This window comes from Phyllobates terribilis, unplaced genomic scaffold, assembly GCF_046119375.1.
Source record: "Phyllobates terribilis strain yellow unplaced genomic scaffold, ASM4611937v1 Scaffold_3__8_contigs__length_932513732, whole genome shotgun sequence".
In the NCBI taxonomy this organism is placed as follows: Eukaryota; Metazoa; Chordata; class Amphibia; order Anura; family Dendrobatidae; genus Phyllobates; species Phyllobates terribilis.
The window spans coordinates 516397292-516417000 of record NW_027362763.1 but is presented as its reverse complement, the minus strand read 5'-3'; the positions used below and the strand labels follow the sequence as shown (position 1 = coordinate 516417000).

The 19709-nt window shown below is 45.6% G+C and overlaps 1 protein-coding gene across 1 annotated transcript in view; it reads right to left on the bottom strand.

Moving 5' to 3' along the window:
- The window catches only part of LOC141258205 (enoyl-[acyl-carrier-protein] reductase, mitochondrial-like), a 109587-nt gene extending 97012 nt beyond the window's left edge, over window positions 1–12575 (bottom strand). Inside the window, exon 1 of the mRNA XM_073673207.1 lies at window positions 12373–12575. Within this exon, the coding sequence (XP_073529308.1) occupies window positions 12373–12557 (185 nt within the window). The 5' untranslated portion in view covers window positions 12558–12575. The remainder of the gene's footprint in view (window positions 1–12372) is intronic.
- Window positions 12576–19709: the final 7134 nt, after the last annotated feature.

The window sequence follows — 19709 nt, the reverse complement described above, 5'->3', positions numbered from 1 at the left end:
AAGCAAAATCAAATCATTGATCATTTCACACAAAACTCCAAAAATGGGCCAGACAAAAGTATTGGCACCCTCAGCCTAATACTTGGTTGCACAACCTTTAGCCAAAATAACTGCGAACAACCGCTTCCGGTAACCATCAATGAGTTTCTTACAATGCTCTGCTGGAATTGTAGACCATTCTTCTTTGGCAAACTGCTCCAGGTCCCTGATATTTGAAGGGTGCCTTCTCCAAACTGCCATTTTGAGATCTCTCCACAGGTGTTCTATGGGATTCAGGTCTGGACTCATTGCTGGTCACCTTAGAAGTCTCCAGTGCTTTCTCTCAAACCATTTTATAGTGCTTTTGGAAGTGTGTTTTGGGTCATTGTCCTGCTGGAAGACCCATGACCTCTGAGTGAGACCCAGTTTTCTCACACTTGGCCCTACATTATGCTGCAAAATTTTTTGGTAGTCTTCAGACTTCATAATGCCATGCACACGGTCAAGCAGTCCAGTGCCAGAGGCAGCAAAGCAACCCCAAAACATCAAGGAACCTCCGCCATGTTTGACTGTAGGGACTGTGTTATTTTCTTTGAATGCCTCTTATTTTTTCCTGTACACTCTATGTTGATGCTTTTTGTCAAAAAGCTCTACTTTTGTCTCATCTGACCAGAGAAAATTCCTCCAAAACGTTTTAGGCTTTCTCAGGTAAGTTTTGCAAACTCCAGCCTGGCTTTTTTATGTCTCGGGGTAAGAAGTGGGGTCTTCCTGGGTATCCTACCATATAGTCCCTTTTCATTCAGACGCCGACGGATAGTACGGGTTGACACTGTTGTACCCTCGGACTGCAGGGCAGCTTGAACTTGTTTTGATGTTAGTCGAGGTTCTTTATCCACCATCCGCATAATCTTGCGTTGAAATCTCTCGTCAATTTTTCTTTTCTGTCCACATCTAGGAAGGTTAGCCACAGTGCCATGGGCTTTAAACTTCTTGATGACACTGCGCACGGAAGACACAGGAACATTCAGGTCTTTGGAGATGGACTTGTAGCCTTGAGATTGCTCATGCTTCCTCACAATTTGGTTTCTCAAGTCCTCAGACAGTTCTTTGGTCTTCTTTCTTTTCTCCATGCTCAATGTGGTACACACAAGGACACAGGACAGAGGTTGAGTCAACTTTAATCCATGTTAACTGGCTGCAAGTGTGATTTAGTTATTGCCAACACCTGTTAGGTGCCACAGGTAAGTTACAGGTGCTGTTAATTACACGAATTAGAGAAGCATCACATGATTTTTCAAACAGTGCCAATACTTTTGTCCACCCCCTTTTTTAGGTTTGGTGTGGAATTATATCCAATTTGGCTTTAGGACAATTATTTTTGTGTTTTTTCATTGAAGACAAATTAAATGAAGATAATAATACCAAAGAATTTGTGATTGCAATCATTTTCAAGAAGAAACTGAGTATTATCTGACAGAATTGCAGGGGTGCCAATACTTTTGGCCACCACTGTAAGAACTTTTTAGCAGTCGTAAGACAAGTGAAGGGATTGTCCACTCCTTTATTTTTTTTTAAATCAAATAAAACATGTACTCACCTACGGATCCCCAGATTTTCCTCTCTACCCTTGCCTGTGTTCCCCTCCAAACTCTTCCCTTTTTTGTCCTCGAATACCATTATGGAAACACTGTAGCCAATCAGAATTTTATTATATATGAAAAAGTTGGTACTTGACTCGAAATTTTAACCCCTTCGCAACCCTGGGATTTTCCGTTTTTGAATTTTCGTTTTTTTGCTCCACTTGTTCCCAGAGCCATAGCGTTTTTATTTTTTGGTCAATATGGCCGTGTGAGGGCTTATTTTGTTGCGGGACGAGTTGTACTTTTGAATGTCATTACTGGTTTTACCATATCGTGTACGGGAAAATGTGAAAAAAATTCCAAGTGCGGTGAAATTGCAAAAAAGTGCAATACCACAGATGTTTTTTTTTATTTTTTTTACCACTTTCACTGAATGCTAAAAGTGACCTGCCATTATTATTCTCCAGGTCATTACACGTTCATAGACACCAAACATGTACAGGTTCTTTTTTATTTAAGTGGTGAAAAAATTCATTTCCTACCTACCAGCATCCTCCCCTGGCTGATTAACAGGCCATATACTAGAATAAACGGGATAGAGTGCTGCTAGGTATAGAAATTTAGCATGATGCTATGAAGCTCTAAGTGCATTTTCACGCCTCAATGCACTTCCAGACATAATTTTAAAACCTGACTTCTTGCTATTAGAGCAGTGCTTTGGGGACATTAATCAATCAACTAGCTTAGTTTTTAAAGGGCAACACAATCATTTTAATGGTTTGAGGGGTAACAGTTTCTGCCAAGTTTCTTTTAACTCACTTTTGCTACGTTAACTTTTTTTGCTGTTTAATTTTTATCGACTACAACCAAATCTGTGCGTGACATAACAATTAGCTAATCGTTTTGATAAATAGCCAAATCATTGCTGAAATTGTGGGGTTCTTTTCCACGACTAATTTGACCATACGATATAATGAAATAAAAAGAGGAATTATCAAATAGCTTTAGTCATTAGTAATTAATGTCAACATCCGTAATCAGGAGAATGACTAAAATAATTGTGTTTCCACAAACTAAGCAGCAATGATGTTTAGTATCATTCACTTTAATTATTTGCTTTCAAGCTTTACTGAAATAAAATCAAATGCATCCTAATTACTTAGGTAATGGGAAAAAAGGCAGCTAATTCCAGAGCACCAGCTTTTATAAAGGATGAATGTCTAATTACTGTAGAAGAGCAACAAAACTTATCATCATTAGGGAATGCATTGCAAGCAAACAGTGGTCTGTAAAGGTAAGGAGACAAGAATGCTCGCTGGTCAACAGAGAACTAATGAAAGGGCTGAGCAACAGATTTTGTGCCTGAAATTCCTTATTCAATGTGTCTGAATTTGTTGATTTAAAGCATTTATGTACCTTTGCAGACATTTATTTTCTCTAATCCATTGAAAACAAACTTTCTTGTTTCTAAATATTCTTTTTTTTTTTGTCTACAGCATCTGTGCAGAAAATTGTGAATTCATGGATACTGACAATAGACAAACCCTATGTCGGATGTTCCTAATTATTCCTACTTTTGCTGGTTAGACATTAGAACTACTCACTTTACTAAGTGTGTCATTAAAAGTGGCATTTTATGTTGAGTTTGAAGAAATTTCTTGGTATATTAGTTGTATTGAGATATCTACATTTTTCTTGTTTCAATGGTTTATTGCAAACAGCAGAAATTTTGTAAATTTTACTATTACATTTACTTGCAATGGGGGAAGAGTTAATAATTTTGCAACTATAAATTAGTGAAGGTCAGGTATTAGGTGTGGACAAAGTCCAAAATGGGTCCCTGTGCAAGAACTATATGTCCCATAATATATAGCAACAACTCTTTGCAGTCCAAAAGACCATCTGTGATGCTAGTCACTACTCACGGATAAGCCGTGAGGCTGGGTAGTCAAGTGGTTCGAGGTCAAGAGAGTACGTCATAGGCAGAGGAGTGAGACAAAGGCGTAATCAGTAGTGTTGAGCGAGCACTAAAATGCTCGGGTGCTCGAAGCTCGGGCCGAGCTCGCCGTGATACTCGGGTGCTCGACCCGAGCAACGAGCCCAATGTTAGTCTATGGGAGACTCGAGCATTTTTGCGGCGGCACCCCCGGCAGTCTTTTAAAAGCCTAACAAGTGCCCAAAACGATAGTGACAGTGCTCAAATGACATGGGGACAGCATGGGGATCGCCCCAGGAAGCATTTCTGACCCCCAGGTCACTGCTGTCAACAACGTGGTCAGAGGTATTAAGCCACTTTTACAGGCTCACAACAAAACGTTCAAAAACTAAACTGAAACTTTTTTCCTGTGAAATATGTTAAGGATAGTGTTGAGCGATACCTTCCGATATCAGGAAATATCGTATCGGATTCGATACCCAAAAAGTATCGGATATCGCCGATTCCGATACCGGAAACCAATGCAAGTCAATGGGACACAAATATCGGAATGAAAATAAACCCTTTCTTTCCTTGTAGGTTAATTCTGCATGAAGTAAAACAACTAAGAATAATGTAGAATGTATTACGCGAAAAGCCGGCAATTCATCAGCGGCATACACCGGTACCCGACAATTTACAACAGAAAGAATAGAGCTTCACACATAGATTAGATATATAGAAACATGTCAGTCACATATATATGAAGTACAGTGACAGTGTTGCTTACTGTACTTGTCATTTAGTGTAAAGGATTTATTAAAAAAAATAATTGTGTTTTCATGCACTGTCTCTTTAAAAAAGCCGGCCGGCAATTCAGCTGCGGTACCCGACAATTTATAACAGACAGAATAGAGCTTCACACATAGATTAGATAGATAGAAACATGTCAGTCACATATATATGAAGTACAGTGACAGTGTTGCTTACTGTACTTGTCATTTAGTGTAAAGGATTTATTTCAAAATATAATAGTGTTTTCATGCACTGTCTCTTTAAAAAAGGCGGCCGGCAATTCAGCTGCGGTACCCAACAATTTATAACAGACAGAATAGAGCTTCACACATAGATTAGATAGATAGAAACATGTCAGTCACATATACAGTGCCTACAAGTAGTATTCAACCCCCTGCAGATTTAGCTGGTTGACACATGCGGAATTAACTTGGCATTGTGACATTTGTACTATAGATCAGCCTGGAAGTGGGAAATGCACTGCAGCAAATTTTTTTTTTTTTTTTTAAAACGTTAAAAGTTAATTCAGAGTGTCATTTATTATTCAACCCCTCAAACCACAAGAATTCTGTTTGGTCCCCCTAAAGTATTAAGAAGTAGTTCAGGCACCAAGAATAATGAGCTTCACATGTGTGGATTAAAGATCTCTTTTGCCAGCCTTTTCTGACTATTTAAGACCCTCCCCAAACTTGTGAACAGCACTCAGACATGGTCAACATGGGAATGACAAAGGAGCATTCCAAGGCCATCAGAGACAAGATCGTGGAGGGTCACAAGGCTGGCAAGGGGTACAAAACCCTTTCCAAGGAGTTGGGCCTACCTGTCTCCACTGTTGGGAGCATCATCCGTAAGTGGAAGGCTTATGGAACTACTGTTAGCCTTCCACGGCCAGGACAGCCTTTGAAAGTGTCCTCCCGTGCCGAGGCCAGGCTTGTCCGAAGAGTCAAGGCTAACCCAAGGACAACAAGGAAGGAGCTCCGGGAAGATCTCATGGCAGTGGGGACATTGGTTTCAGTCAATACCATAAGTAACGTACTCCACCGCAATGGTCTCCGTTCCAGACGAGCCCGTAAGGTACCTTTACTTTCAAAGCGTCATGTCAAGGCTCGTCTACAGTTTGCTCATGATCACTTGGAGGACTCTGAGACAGACTGGTTCAAGGTTCTATGGTCTGATGAGACCAAGATCGAGATCTTTGGTGCCAACCACACACGTGACGTTTGGAGACTGGATGGCACTGCATACGACCCCAAGAATACCATCCCTACAGTCAAGCATGGTGGTGGCAGCATCATGCTGTAGGGCTGTTTCTCTGCAAAGGGGCCTGGCCATCTGGTCCGCATCCATGGGAAGATGGATAGCACGGCCTACCTGGAGATTTTGGCCAAGAACCTCCGCTCCTCCATCAAGGATCTTAAGATGGGTCGTAATTTCATCTTCCAACAAGACAACGACCCAAAGCACACAGCCAAGAAAACCAAGGCCTGGTTCAATAGGGAAAAAGTCAAGGTGTTGGAGTGGCCTAGTCAGTCTCCTGACCTTAACCCAATTGAAAACTTGTGGAAGGAGCTCAAGAATAAAGTCCACATGAGACACCCAAAGAACCTAGATAACTTGGAGAAGATCTGCATGGAGGAGTGGGCCAAGATAACTCCACAGACCTGTGCCGGCCTGATCAGGTCTTATAAAAGACGATTATTAGCTGTAATTGCAAACAAGGGTTATTCCACAAAATATTAAACATAGGGGTTGTATAATAATTGACCCACACTTTTATGTTTAAAATTTAATAAAATTCAACTGAGCAACATAACTTTTTGGTTTGTAAGATTTATGCTTCTGTTCATAAAACCTACTCTCGTTTGCAGTTTGAAGGCTCTAACTTATTTGCATCTTATCAAACCAGCTAAATCTGCAGGGGGTTGAATACTACTTGTAGGCACTGTATATGAAGTACAGTGACAGTGTTGCTTACTGTACTTGTCATTTAGTGTAAAGGATTTATTTCAAAATATAATAGTGTTTTCATGCACCGTCTCTTTAAAAAAGCCGGCCGGCAATTCAGCATCTGTACCCGACAATTTAGAATAGAAGGAATAGAGAATCATACATAGATTAGATAGATAGAAACATGTCAGTCACATATATATGAAGTACAGTGACAGTGTTGATTACTGTACTTGTCATTTAGTGTTAAAATAAAGGATTTATTTAAAAAAAAAATGGCGTGGGGTTCCCCTTAATTTTAGTCTCTAGCGGAGGTTAAGCAGACGGCTGGGGCAGATGTTTGAAGCCTGGGAAGGGGTAATACCCACGGAGCTTCCCAGGCTACTAATATGAGCCCCCAGCTGAATACCTAGCCTTTGCTAGCTATTAAAATGGGGGACCCGCTCAAAAAAATGACGTGGGGTCCCCCCTAATTTAATAGCTAGCAAAGGCTAGGCAGACAGCTGGGGGCTGATATTAATAGCCCAGGAAGGGTGCCATGAATATTGGCCCCCTCCCAGGCTAGAAACACCAGCCGTCAGCCATCCCAGAAATGGTGCATCCATAGGATGCGCCAATTCTGGCACTTAGCCTCGCTCTTCCCACTGCCCTGTAGCGGTGGCAGTGGGGTAATAGGGTTGGGGTTGATGTCAGCTTATTATGCCAGCTGACATCAAGCCCAGGTTAGTAATGGAGAGGCGTCTATAAGACACCCCCATTACTAACCCCATAGTCAAAGTTAAAAAAAAAAAAACACAAACACCCAGAATAAAGTCCTTTAATTGAAATAAACACACAATTCTTTATTGTTCTAAATTAAACTATACTTACCATCACGCCAATTCCAGCTGAAGCCAACGATCTCCTGCAATAAAAGAAAAATAATAAAGCAACCTCATCCTTACCTTTCCATGGTTCCCAGGACAGCTTCAGATCTGCTACATCGAGATGACAGGCTGGACCGCAGCAGAACGCTGCCATCCAGCCTGTCATCCCGCAGACACTGAGAAGCGCAGGCATGCTTGCGCTCCTCAGTGTCTCTCTGTGACGGCATCCAGATGAGCCGAGTTCATGTCCAATGAACTCAGCTCACCTCATGCACGTCACTGACAGCGTGGGAGAATTCTCCTGCACTCAGCGCTTCAGCGTGAGAATTTTCCCACGCTGTCAGTGACGTGCATGAGGTGAGCTGAGTTCATTGGACATGACCTCACCTCATTCACGTCACTGACAGCGTGGGAAAATTCTCACACTGAAGCGCTGAGTGCAGGAGAATTTTCCCACGCTGTCAGTGACGTGCATGAGGTAAGCCGAGTTCATTGGACATGACCTCGGCTCATCTTTATGCCGTCACAGAGAGACACTGAGGAGCGCAAGCAAGCCTGCGCTTCTCAGTGTCTGCGGGATGACAGGCTGGATGGCAGCGTTCTGCTGCGGTCCAGCCTGTCATCTCGATGTAGCAGAGCTGAAGCTGTACTGGGAACCATGGAAAGGTAAGGATGAGGTTGCTTTATTATTTTTCTTTTATTGCAGGAGATCGTTGGCTTCAGCTGGAATGGGCGTGATGGTAAGTATAGTTTAATTTAGAACAATAAAGAATTGTGTGTTTATTTCAATTAAAGGACTTTTTTCTGGGTGTTGTGTTTTTTTTTAAGTACTTTACTAGAAATTCATGGTGGTCATGTCTAATATTGGCGTGACCCCATGAATTTTGGGCTTAGGGCCAGCTGATAATGCCAAGCTGGCCTTAACCCCTTTATTACCCTGTGAGCCACCGCACCAAGGCCCTGGATGAGTTGGGTACAGCGCCAGAAGATGGCGCTTCTATGAACGCGCCATTTTCCGGGGTGGTTGCGGACTGCAATTTGCAGCGGGTGGGGCCCAGAAAGCCTGGGCCTCCCTGTGCTGCGGATTCCAGCCCCCAGCTGCCTAGTTGTACCTGGCTGGACACAAAAATAGGGCGAAGCCCCACGTATTTTTTTTTTAAATTATTTCATGAAAGTCATGAAATAATTAAGAAAAAAAGGGCTTCCCTATATTGTTGTGTCCAACCAGGTACAAATAGGCAGCTGGTGGTTGGGGGCAGCCCGTTCCTGCCTGCTGTACCTGGCTGGACACAAATATAGTGCGAAGCCCCACGTCAATTTTTTTTAAATTATTTCATGAAATAATTTTTTTAAAAAAGGGCTTCCCTATATTGTTGTGTCCGGCCAGGTACAAATAGGCAGCTGGTGGTTGGGCGCAGCCCGTTCCTGCCTGCTGTACCTGGCTGGACACAAATATAGGGCGAAGCCCCACATCAATTTTTTTAAAATTATTTCATCAATTTCCTGAAATAATTAAAAAAAATTGACGTGGGGCTTCGCACTATATTTGTGTCCAGCCAGGTACAGCAGGCAGGAACGGGCTGCGCCCAACCACCAGCTACCTATTTGTACCTGGCCGGACACAACAATATAGGGAAGCCCTTTTTTTCTTTATTATTTCATGAATTTCATGAAATAATTAAAAAAAAAATACGTGTGGCTTCTCCCTATTTGTGTGTCCAGCCAGGTACAACTAGGCAGCTGGGGGATGGAATCTGCAGCGCAGGGAGGCCCAAGCTTTCTGCCCCCCCCACCGGTGCAAATTGCAGTCTGCAGCCACCCCGGAAAATGGCGCATTCATAGAAGCTGGATGCTGTACCTGGCTGGCATACAAAAATATGGCAAAGCCCACGTCAAAATTTTTGGGAAAAATTAATTAAAAAATAAATAATAATTTAGGGACTGCATCTTTATTAACTCCTCAAATGTCATTTAGTGTTAAAATAAAGGATTTATTTTAAAAAAAATTGGCGTGAGGATCCCCCATAATTTTAGGCACTAGCGGAGGTTAAGCAGACGGCTGGGGCAGCTGTTTGAAGCCTGGGAAGTGGGTAATACCCACGGAGCTTCCCAGACTACTAATATCAGCCCCCAGCTGAATACCTAGCCTTTACTAGCTATTAAAATGGGGGACCCCCCCCCAAAAAATGACGTGGGGTACCCCCTATTTAATACCTAGCAAAGGCTAGGCAGACAGCTGGGGGCTGATATTAATAGCCCAGGAAGGGTGCCATGAATATTGGCCCCCTCCCAGGCTAGAAACACCAGCCGTCAGCCGCCCCAGAAATGGCGCATCCATAGGATGCGCCAACTCTGGCACTTAGCCTCGCTCTTCCACGCTGCCCTGGTGCGGTGGCAGGGGGTAATAGGGTTGGGGTTCATATCAGCGCCAGCTGCCATGAAGCCCAGGTTAGTAGTGATGGGCGTCTATAAGACACCCCCATTACTAACCTACAAAGTGTTAAAAAGAAAAAACACACTACACCCAGAAAAAAATAATTTATTTGAAATAAAACACACAATTTTATTTAATTCTTAGTTTACTAAAAAAAAATACTTACCTGTCCACGTTCCTGCACTGATCTCCCATGCATAGCTGTCACATCTGGAGATGGTGACAGCTGTGCATGGCTGCTGTAAGCTCACACTGCCGGGAACACGTCCGCTCCCGGCAGCGGGAGCCACAGACTGAGGTCACCGGAGTGCATTCAGGCAGCGCAGCTCCGGAGACCTCTTTACGGCACTGCTGTACCATGGGAATTTCTCATGATACAGCAGGGCCGTAAAGGAGCTAACCGGAGCAGCGCTGCCTGAACTCCGGCGAACCCGCTTATGCAATGACGGGGCTGCTTTACGGCCCCATCATTCTAGCGGCAGCAGCGGTTCAGAGCGGTCACATTCTATGTGGCTGCTCTAAACTGGAGATCATCGTGGGACACTCGTGGACTACTACGGAGGGGTAAGGATAAGGTTGTGGTTTATTATTTTATATTTTATTACAGGAGATCGATGGCTTCGGGGAATTAGGTGTCTAGGTGAGTATAGGTGTAGTTTTTTATTTTTTACTTTATTTTAGGTGGCGATCGGCAGGGACAGGTAATGTATGAACTAATTTATTGTAGGCAACCACTGGCCACCAATGACATGTATTTAAAATTGATTGGGGACACAGTAGGGCAATTTAAATAGCAGGATCAGGCTGATGGGAACTACTGCTCCCATCGAGCTGATCCTGCTGGCACGAGTGGACGGGGGACAGACATAGGCCGATGGGAGTAGTAGTGTCACATCGGCCTATGTCTGCCTGCACGCACACACCCGCAGACATCGCACAGACACCGCACACACTCGCAGACATCGCACAGACACCGCACACACCCGCAGACATCGCACAGACACCGCGCACACCCGCAGACATCGCACAGACACCGCACACACCCGCAGACATCGCACACACCCGCAGACATCGCACAGACACCGCACACACTCGCAGACATCGCACAGACACCGCACACACTCGCAGACATCGCACAGACACCGCAGACATCGCACAGACACCGCGCACACCCGCAGACATCGCACACACCCGCAGACATCGCACAGACACCCCGCACACACTCGCAGACACACGCACAGACACCCCGCACACACTCGCAGACATCGCACAGACACCGCACACACCCGCAGACATCGCACAGACACCGCGCACACCCGCAGACATCGCACAGACACCGCACACACCCGCAGACATCGCACACACCCGCAGACATCGCACAGACACCGCACACACTCGCAGACATCGCACAGACACCGCACACACTCGCAGACATTGCACAGACACCGCAGACATCGCACAGACACCGCGCACACCCGCAGACATCGCACACACCCGCAGACATCGCACAGACACCCCGCACACACTCGCAGACACACGCACAGACACCCCGCACACACTCGCAGACACACGCACAGACACCCACACACACCAATCATGATGGGCTGATCGTCTGGGAGGTGACGCTGTGCGGCCAGCCAATCACTGTAATGCCCACAAACAACATGGCTGCGGCATTACAGTGACTGGCTGGCAATCCCTGCATGTTCATTGGCTCTGTAAAGAGCGCCAAACATGCAGGGCGGAGACCCGAGCTCCCGCCCGAGTAACCCGGAAATGCTCGGTGCTCGCCGAACATCCCGAGTAGCGTGATGCTCGGGCGAGTACCGAGCAGTGTCGAGCATGTTCGCTCAACACTAGTAATCAGGAAACGAAAAAAGGGCTAGGCAAACCTATGGTCAAGACAAATTCTAGTTTGAGCAGCAAAGATCAGCATATCAGACAAGGAGCACAGATCAAGCACACACCTCATGATCAAAGCTACAATTAGCAGCAATCAAAGGCACTGACCTGGTTGAATAGCCAGGTAATTACTCTGGACAAGAGACACATTGATGAAGCCTCGCACACCCTGGTCCTGATTGGACGGCTAAACTGGCACTTCAGACACTGACAGCTTAGCAGGTCCCTGCATCTGATTGGAGGGCTGAGCTGTCCATCATCATACTGACAGCTCACTATGCCCTATTCCAAGATTGGACAGCAGAACTGTCATTTATTTCATCCAGACACTCAGATCGGAGGAATCGTGACACCATCATAATATGGTTGTGACAGAAGCTGCTTGCTGCTTTGGAGGTGAATGTGAAAGTCTGGGACAAACTTTGCTCATTTACTCTAAGACTTTATCTTAGTCGTATGTATTAATGCACATAATGTCACATAATATGATTTGTCTATATCAAGAAGAGGCTGAAAATTAAAGGGATTGGCCCCTCTTAAACTGCAAGTGTGCAGTCACTCTATGTGACTGCAACCTTGTGAATCCTCACAGTCCGCACTGCACACTCTCAGTATTCTCTGAGGTGCTGGCAATGGGAGCAGGCATTCATTCAGACTAGACTGTTTCCAGCCTCTCTCAATACATTTACATTGAGTGAGGACACACCCATCTAGTCAGCTAATGACAGTATGTATACAAATCACATATTTGCATTCACTCGCTCAAGACACCTGACACCGGCACCAGAGAATCCTTGCAGCATGCAGTGCGCGCAATGTGAGGATTCACAAGTCTGCATTCACATAAAGTGACTGCAGAAAAAAGTTCAGCTCAAAGATTACTATGCTATAAGAATATTCAAATGTGGCATCATCTCCTCAAAAGCCAAAACACATGATCATTGAATTGCTTACTTTAAAACTTCCTTCCAAGAACCATGTCTTCTGTAGATGAGACTTTCACAAGATGTCTGGTTGGATCGCCTTGAGGACCTTCTGTAATTGAATTTACCATTATAAAATGCACCATATTGTTTTGTCTTAGAACCAAACAATCCTTTTAGAGTTCTGAATACACCAGTCTTCTCCATATGTAGCATAAAGTAACAAGCAGAAGAGGCGTTAGCTTCCTGTTTCAGTGTATTTTTACAATGGTTACTCAATAATGCAAATTGCTTCTTCAGAGAGGAAGAGGACTTGAACTCTAGTGCAACTATTTCCTATTTTTTTTGCAATCAGAATATAGTAAATGTTATGTTTTTTACCTTGATGAAGCTATACATTTTACTTACGACATCAACTAAATGTGAAAGATATACTGAATTTAGCAAGTCAAGAACTATGATATTTTGTTAGCTTGTGAACTTTAGCTTTATGTTAGTGTGATTACTGTAGTTTATTAGATATATTTTTATTAGATATATTTTTGCTATCCTGATGAATTCTCTGTACAGATTTGATAACAGCATTCAGAATTCTCAAATAATCAGATTTTGAATGAAGCATAAATAAATTAAAAAAAATTATATATATATATATATATATATATATATATATATATATATATATAAGTGTGGGACCAAAATGGTAGAAAAGAAGTATAAACAATGTTTTTTATTAGAGATAAATGTAAAAAGACATGTGTACTCACAACACAGTAAACAAAAAACATGCATTGATGGGTGATTTGTGGGTTTCACAAATTCTTAATTTTTATGCATTTGTGTTGTGTTTGATAGGTGAGCCGCCATATCTTGCTACTTTGGCATGTACTGTCACTCTATTGTGTTTTCCTTATCATGTGCACTTAATTTTGTATTATCAATTATTATCCTTTTGCATACTGTTTTAACATTATAAGCTTCCTTTGTTACTTTGGATATAAGATATACATATACCCAACATAGTAGACAAAAAACATTTGGTGAGTGAATCATATACAGAAGCAGATTAAGAGTAGAGATGTCACGCACAGTGTAGAAAAGACAAAGTGCAACACTAAGGAATGAGGGGAAGGGAGCTCAGACACTAGGGAAAGGGGTAGTGGAGACCTCCTAGGCTGATCTAATATCACCCTGTCTTTCCTACTGTCCCTATATTGGTTCCTCACTAATTGCCGAACAGGAAACATAAGCCATGTATCTCCCTAGAGCTAGGCCCTGGATAGCGAAGGGGGGTATGAGCACTGGTCAGTCCCCACTAACAACTAAAGACAACAAGGGAGACAAACACAGGGGGAAGCAACTTAGCTTGAGTCGACTTCAGAGAGATAACACCAAACATCCTCCATGCACCAGAGAGGAAGTAAGCGGACTTCAATAGCTCCAAGCCTTCACAAGGAAACATGTTAATATCACCGGCATCACCCTGCAGTAAATTGAAAGTATTTAAACACCCAGGCCAAGGTGTCAATCAGAGCAGAAGGAAGGTAGCCTCTGGGTCCTAAAGTAAGATAGATTTAAGAAGGCATCTGTAATGCCAAACGAAGTGACCTTCTGCAACCAGCTGCAAAACGACTGTCTGCTACATCAGACACACCCGTGACAAGAGATGAGTGAACCTTTTGATGTTCAGGTTCGGCGACTAAATCCAAACATCAAAAAAATGTTTGTGTTCAGGCACCGAACACCAGCCCGAACAGGGCCCCGAACAACTGTAGTTTCCAATGCTGTCATCTGCATGACAGCGTGGGAAACAAGGGCTATGATTGGCAGAAACATCGTTACTGTGGGTCACAGCTCTGCGGAATCATGCTGTCAGGTGTCAGCATGATCCCGCAGCTGTGACAGTGACCCTCGATAAAAAGCTTACCGTGGGTCATAGGTACCGACTGACGGGACTACTATCCACATCAGCCGGCGCCTGCTGTCACAGTAAACAGCCAGCGCTGATGAGAGGAATAATCTCAGATCAGCTGGCGCTTGCGCAGTGAAAGTGAAAGTAAAAAAAAAGAAGTTACAATTAATAATTCTTTAAATAAAATAATAAACACCATATACTCATTTACACCTTGTCCATGATGCCCTCGTCCCCTGAAAAAAACATACCATATATTCACCTTAACACCTAATCCCCGATGCCCTCGTCTCCTGTAATAAATAAAAAATAGTAAATCACCATAATCCTCACCTCATCGCTCCTGCAGTGTATCGTGAGGAACTGACTGCAGAGAGGTTATACGAATTCAATCAGCTGATGAATTTGTGTAACCTCACATACGGCAGCACTGCTTGAGAAAGACAACGAAACGCGCGTCGAGACGCGGTACTACTGTTGGCACACTGTCCAGAGACTCCTCGGGACTACTTTGGGTACTTCTTTTTCCTGTTTAGCTGCGGGTCTTAATTGGGCTCCCCCTTGAGATTGATCATATGAATACGCACTGGCATGCACCTTAATCACCTCATATATGGTGGGATATATTCCCATTTTTGACCGACGCTTTTAGGTTCTAGTACCCCACTTCTTTTCATGTAGAACTGAAATTTGTGATCATACTATTTGTGCTCACCTGTATATATCCGTCTATAATTTTGGACGGCGACTATTATTATACTATATATTATTGTCCCTTGGATGTCCCTGAGGTTTGGCACACGTCATTTTCCTTCCCTGCTTAATGTGAATTTATGTGTATTTATTCTATTTTGAACTTTTCATATCTAAATAAAATTATGTCCATTTTTGCCGTAAATACGCCAAGGTTCTCCTTTCTTTCTAGTTATAGCGAGTATGAATTTTGGATCCAGTGTCTGACACTATGTCGTGTCACTAGGGTCCACTAGTATAATACAATGGTTGGCCATTTTTTCTCAATTAAATGCATAATAAATAGAGATGAGGATGAGGCATGTGACAGCCTGATATCATTTTTGTTTGAAGCAATGGTATTGTATTAATTGCTGTAGTTGCATGCATGTTCAATGCTTCTTATGCTTGTTATATTTTATTTTATCACATATAAGTGACTCAATCGCTATATATTTATATGGGAAGTGTTGCACATTTATCCACCCCGGTCTGTGATGTGAAACTGAAATATCACATGGTCATAAGTATTCAGACCCTTTGCTCAGACACTCATATTTAAGTCACATGCTGTACTTTTCCTTGTGATCCTCCTTGAGATGGTTCTACTCCTTCATTGGAGTCCAGCTGTGTTTAATTAAACTGATAGGACTTGATTTGGAAAGGCACACACCTGTCTATATGTAAGGTGCCCCAGCGAGGTAGTCGTGGGCGAGCTGTAGCCCCCTCTCGCTATGGCACCCTACAGACAATACGTGTCCTCTCTCTGAAGTGTGGCTGTGTATGTAGTGCTCTTCACTTACTTCACGCCATCCGATCGCGGCTGTCTCCAGGCAATTTTCTTCTGGGACCAGGGCAGCAATAATTTCAGAGGACACGAGGTTCTTAACCAGAACTTGGACTTTACTTGGGGAAGAGGAATATTTACAGTATTTACAGTCAGATATAATGGATAAGGCCCGACAGGTAATCATCTCCCTCACAGGCGCCGTTAACTGCTTCAGCCCTGGTTCCCTCTTTAAGTGGAGCATCTCTGTGGCTATAATTCCTGGCCCTAGAGACTCCTCTGTATTAACAGTGAACGGATCCGATATCTCTCCCCCACGTCTTGGCTTGGAGTACTGTTTAGCTTCCTCTGCTGCCTGCAGACCAGAAGTGCCCCGTGTCCTCACTACGCTTTGGTGAGTTTCTACGGCGAGCGAACAGGACTCGTGCTCTTGCGTGGGGAGAACTGCGCACTGGGATCTCACTGTCTGAGGGTTCGGAGCTCCCGTCTACCCTAGCAGCCACTATAGTAAGGCTGTCTCATCAGGTCGCAATCCCTTCTTGTACTACCCTATCACTTCCTGATTCAGGAAATTAAAACAGAGACTTTCCTAATATGCCCACCCTCAGTGAGCTGTCATCACAGAACCTTAACCCATCACTGTCTATAGCTCGGCTAGCAGACTCATCCTGACATCTGCACCCCGAACAGTGGCATCTTGTGGCTGTTTTCAGGTACTACAGCCCAGAAGGAACTATACCAGGAACAAGCTCTATATCTCTCTAGGCTTGATAAGGGCACTAAGTTCCCCCTCTGCTCTACCAACCGGACCACTAAAGCTAACCCCCTTAGCTTGGCCTACCACAGTTGGGGAGGTCTGTCTTCAGTAACTCTTCCTTTTACTCTCTCAGTCTCAAGGGAAGGCTACGCCCTTCCCCACTATTACATTCCCCGACATTTTAATGTTGGTCGTCCCTGACCACACTAGGCAATAAACATCAATCAACAGTTATAAAATTACATTACTAAATTTTACTAAAACATTCTTAGTAAGCGACTGGTCCTGAGGTCATCTTCTTGGCTGGAAGACCGGCCCTTCTCGGTTAAGGGCCCTGGAACAGCAATTCAGGACAGTCCACTATCAACTTTTTCAGAGGCACCGGTCCTTCTTGGTAAGGACCCTGGAACCGAAGTGTCCATGTCCACATTTTTAAATCAGGTCAACTCTTCAATAGCCCTTAATCCCCTCCTGGGGCTACATTCTGAGGCACACCGTCACAGGTAACACCCTGTGAGTCTCTTTTCTTCTTGACCCTAGCGGGGGTCACCGGTTCTTCCCGCTAGGCCGCAAGTCTCTTAGATTCGGAGGATATCCATCCTCAAGGTGTGCCTCAGCAATTTAAATTCCAGCAGAAAAAGGCGCAACAAGCGCAACAAAAAGAAAACAAAAATAAAAACAAAAAGAGCAGCTCTCCCGGGCACGCAACTTTTGGGTGCTGCTTAAGGCCTTCCTGGCCTAGGAGGTAGGGGAACAGTCCTCCATTTTTTTTTTTTTTTTGTTTCAACTGAAGTCAACATGGGGCACTTCGCCCCCACTGGGTAACAGTCCCAAACTACAGAAAGGACCACCACCGATGGGTCCTAGTAGGAGAAGAAGTGAAAGGTCAACGGACCTTTTAGCCCACTTAGCTCACTTCTTCCGGGCCTCCCTCTGTTCCCTCATGAAGGCGGCCCATGCTGCAGATGAAGGTGGCTTCCTCCACTTCCACGGCTGATCGGGGTATCTGCTAGGCCCGGGGTCCTCGTCCGAGGACGTAGCACTGCCACAGCCGACCTGGGTAGGGCCGTAGCTGGTGACAGAAAAATGATGGACCTCCTGGCTAACACCAGCCTGAGTCTCTCTGGAAGGTATCGGTCCATCGCCGCTGTTCTCGCGCGGTCATCGGGGGGTCCCGGGTAGCCCACTTAGGACTCCTGGGCTCGGCGTACCGCTCTGCCGAGGGGGAATGTAGGGCCTCCAAGGCCAACGACCAGAAATTCTTCCGCGGGGCCTTTCTTTTAGGGGGCTTCCCTTCCGCACTGTCCCCTGAAGGACTGGGGGCCTCTGTTGCCACGGAAACTACTGGGGCAGGTACCGCAGACGTGACCGGCCGCTGGGGCATGGACCGCTCACCTTCTGTAAGCTTCGCTGCAGCTATTGCTCCGGCCCCACCTGGATGTTCTCCTCCCTCAGCCGAGGGGGACGTTTCCTCCGGCATCCGGCTCCAGCACCACATGTGAAGCTCGTGGACTAGCAGGCTCAGCTCCGGATCAGGCCTAGTGGCCCACTGAACAGCCACTGGGGGTAAAGGCAGCGGATCGCGGGCAGCGCCCGCCGGCGGACGACTTCCTGCCGCGGCCCCTGGTGTAGTGATCTTCAGGGGTTCCTCCTCACCGCTTGCCTCGCGCACGTTGTCAGGCTCTGGGGCTGCCATCCTCTCAGGACGTCTGCTGCCGCACCTCCTTCTCCTTACGTGCCGGACAGAAAATGGCGCCGGTCGCTTACCGGTGACGCGCGTCCTGCGCGTCCAGCTCCGCCTCTTCCTGGGCCGGACCTCTGACGCGACCGCCGCGTCACTCGTCACTCTCGGCCGCTCCGCCTTCAGCCGCGCCCCCTCTCTGCGCGCGCTGATACTCACGGGGCCGGACTTCACTTTGCGCCGCACCCTCTTCCTCACTGGACGTCCCATCCTGGGGCGCATCTTCACCGCTGAGCCCATCCCTCTTCGGGCCGGAACTCGTAGGGGCTGGACATCTTTTCGCACTCTCCAGCGCCGTCCACTCCCACGATGGGCGGTTCTTCTCCCAGACTTTACCGCCGTCGTCACCATCTTGGAATCCATGCTTCGGGCCGCCATCTTGGGCCGCATGCCTTCCAACACTTTCTCCTCAGTGTTCTGTGTCGGCTCTTCCCCGCTTTCTTCATGCGAGGAGCTCGCATCCTGCCGACTACGCCAAATGTAAGGTGCCCCAGCGAGGTAGTCGTGGGCGAGCTGTAGCCCCCTCTCGCTATGGCACCCTACAGACAATACGTGTCCTCTCTCTGAAGTGTGGCTGTGTATGTAGTGCTCTTCACTTACTTCACGCCATCCGATCGCGGCTGTCTCCAGGCAATTTTCTTCTGGGACCAGGGCAGCAATAATTTCAGAGGACACGAAGTTCTTAACCAGAACTTGGACTTTACTTGGGGAAGAGGAATATTTACAGTATTTACAGTCAGATATAATGGATAAGGCCCGACAGGTAATCATCTCCCTCACAGGCGCCGTTAACTGCTTCAGCCCTGGTTCCCTCTTTAAGCGGAGCATCTCTGTGGCTATAATTCCTGGCCCTAGAGACTCCTCTGTATTAACAGTGAACGGATCCGATATCTCTCCCCCACGTCTTGGCTTGGAGTACTGTTTAGCTTCCTCTGCTGCCTGCAGACCAGAAGTGCCCCGTGTCCTCACTACGCTTTGGTGAGTTTCTACGGCGAGCGAACAGGACTCGTGCTCTTGCGTGGGGAGAACTGCGCACTGGGATCTCACTGTCTGAGGGTTCGGAGCTCCCGTCTACCCTAGCAGCCACTATAGTAAGGCTGTCTCATCAGGTCGCAATCCCTTCTTGTACTACCCTATCACTTCCTGATTCACGAAATTAAAACAGAGACTTTCCTAATATGCCCACCCTCAGTGAGCTGTCATCACAGAACCTTAACCCATCACTGTCTATAGCTCGGCTAGCAGACTCATCCTGACATCTGCACCCCGAACAGTGGCATCTTGTGGCTGTTTTCAGGTACTACAGCCCAGAAGGAACTATACCAGGAACAAGCTCTATATCTCTCTAGGCTTGATAAGGGCACTAAGTTCCCCCTCTGCTCTACCAACCGGACCACTAAAGCTAACCCCCTTAGCTTGGCCTACCACAGTTGGGGAGG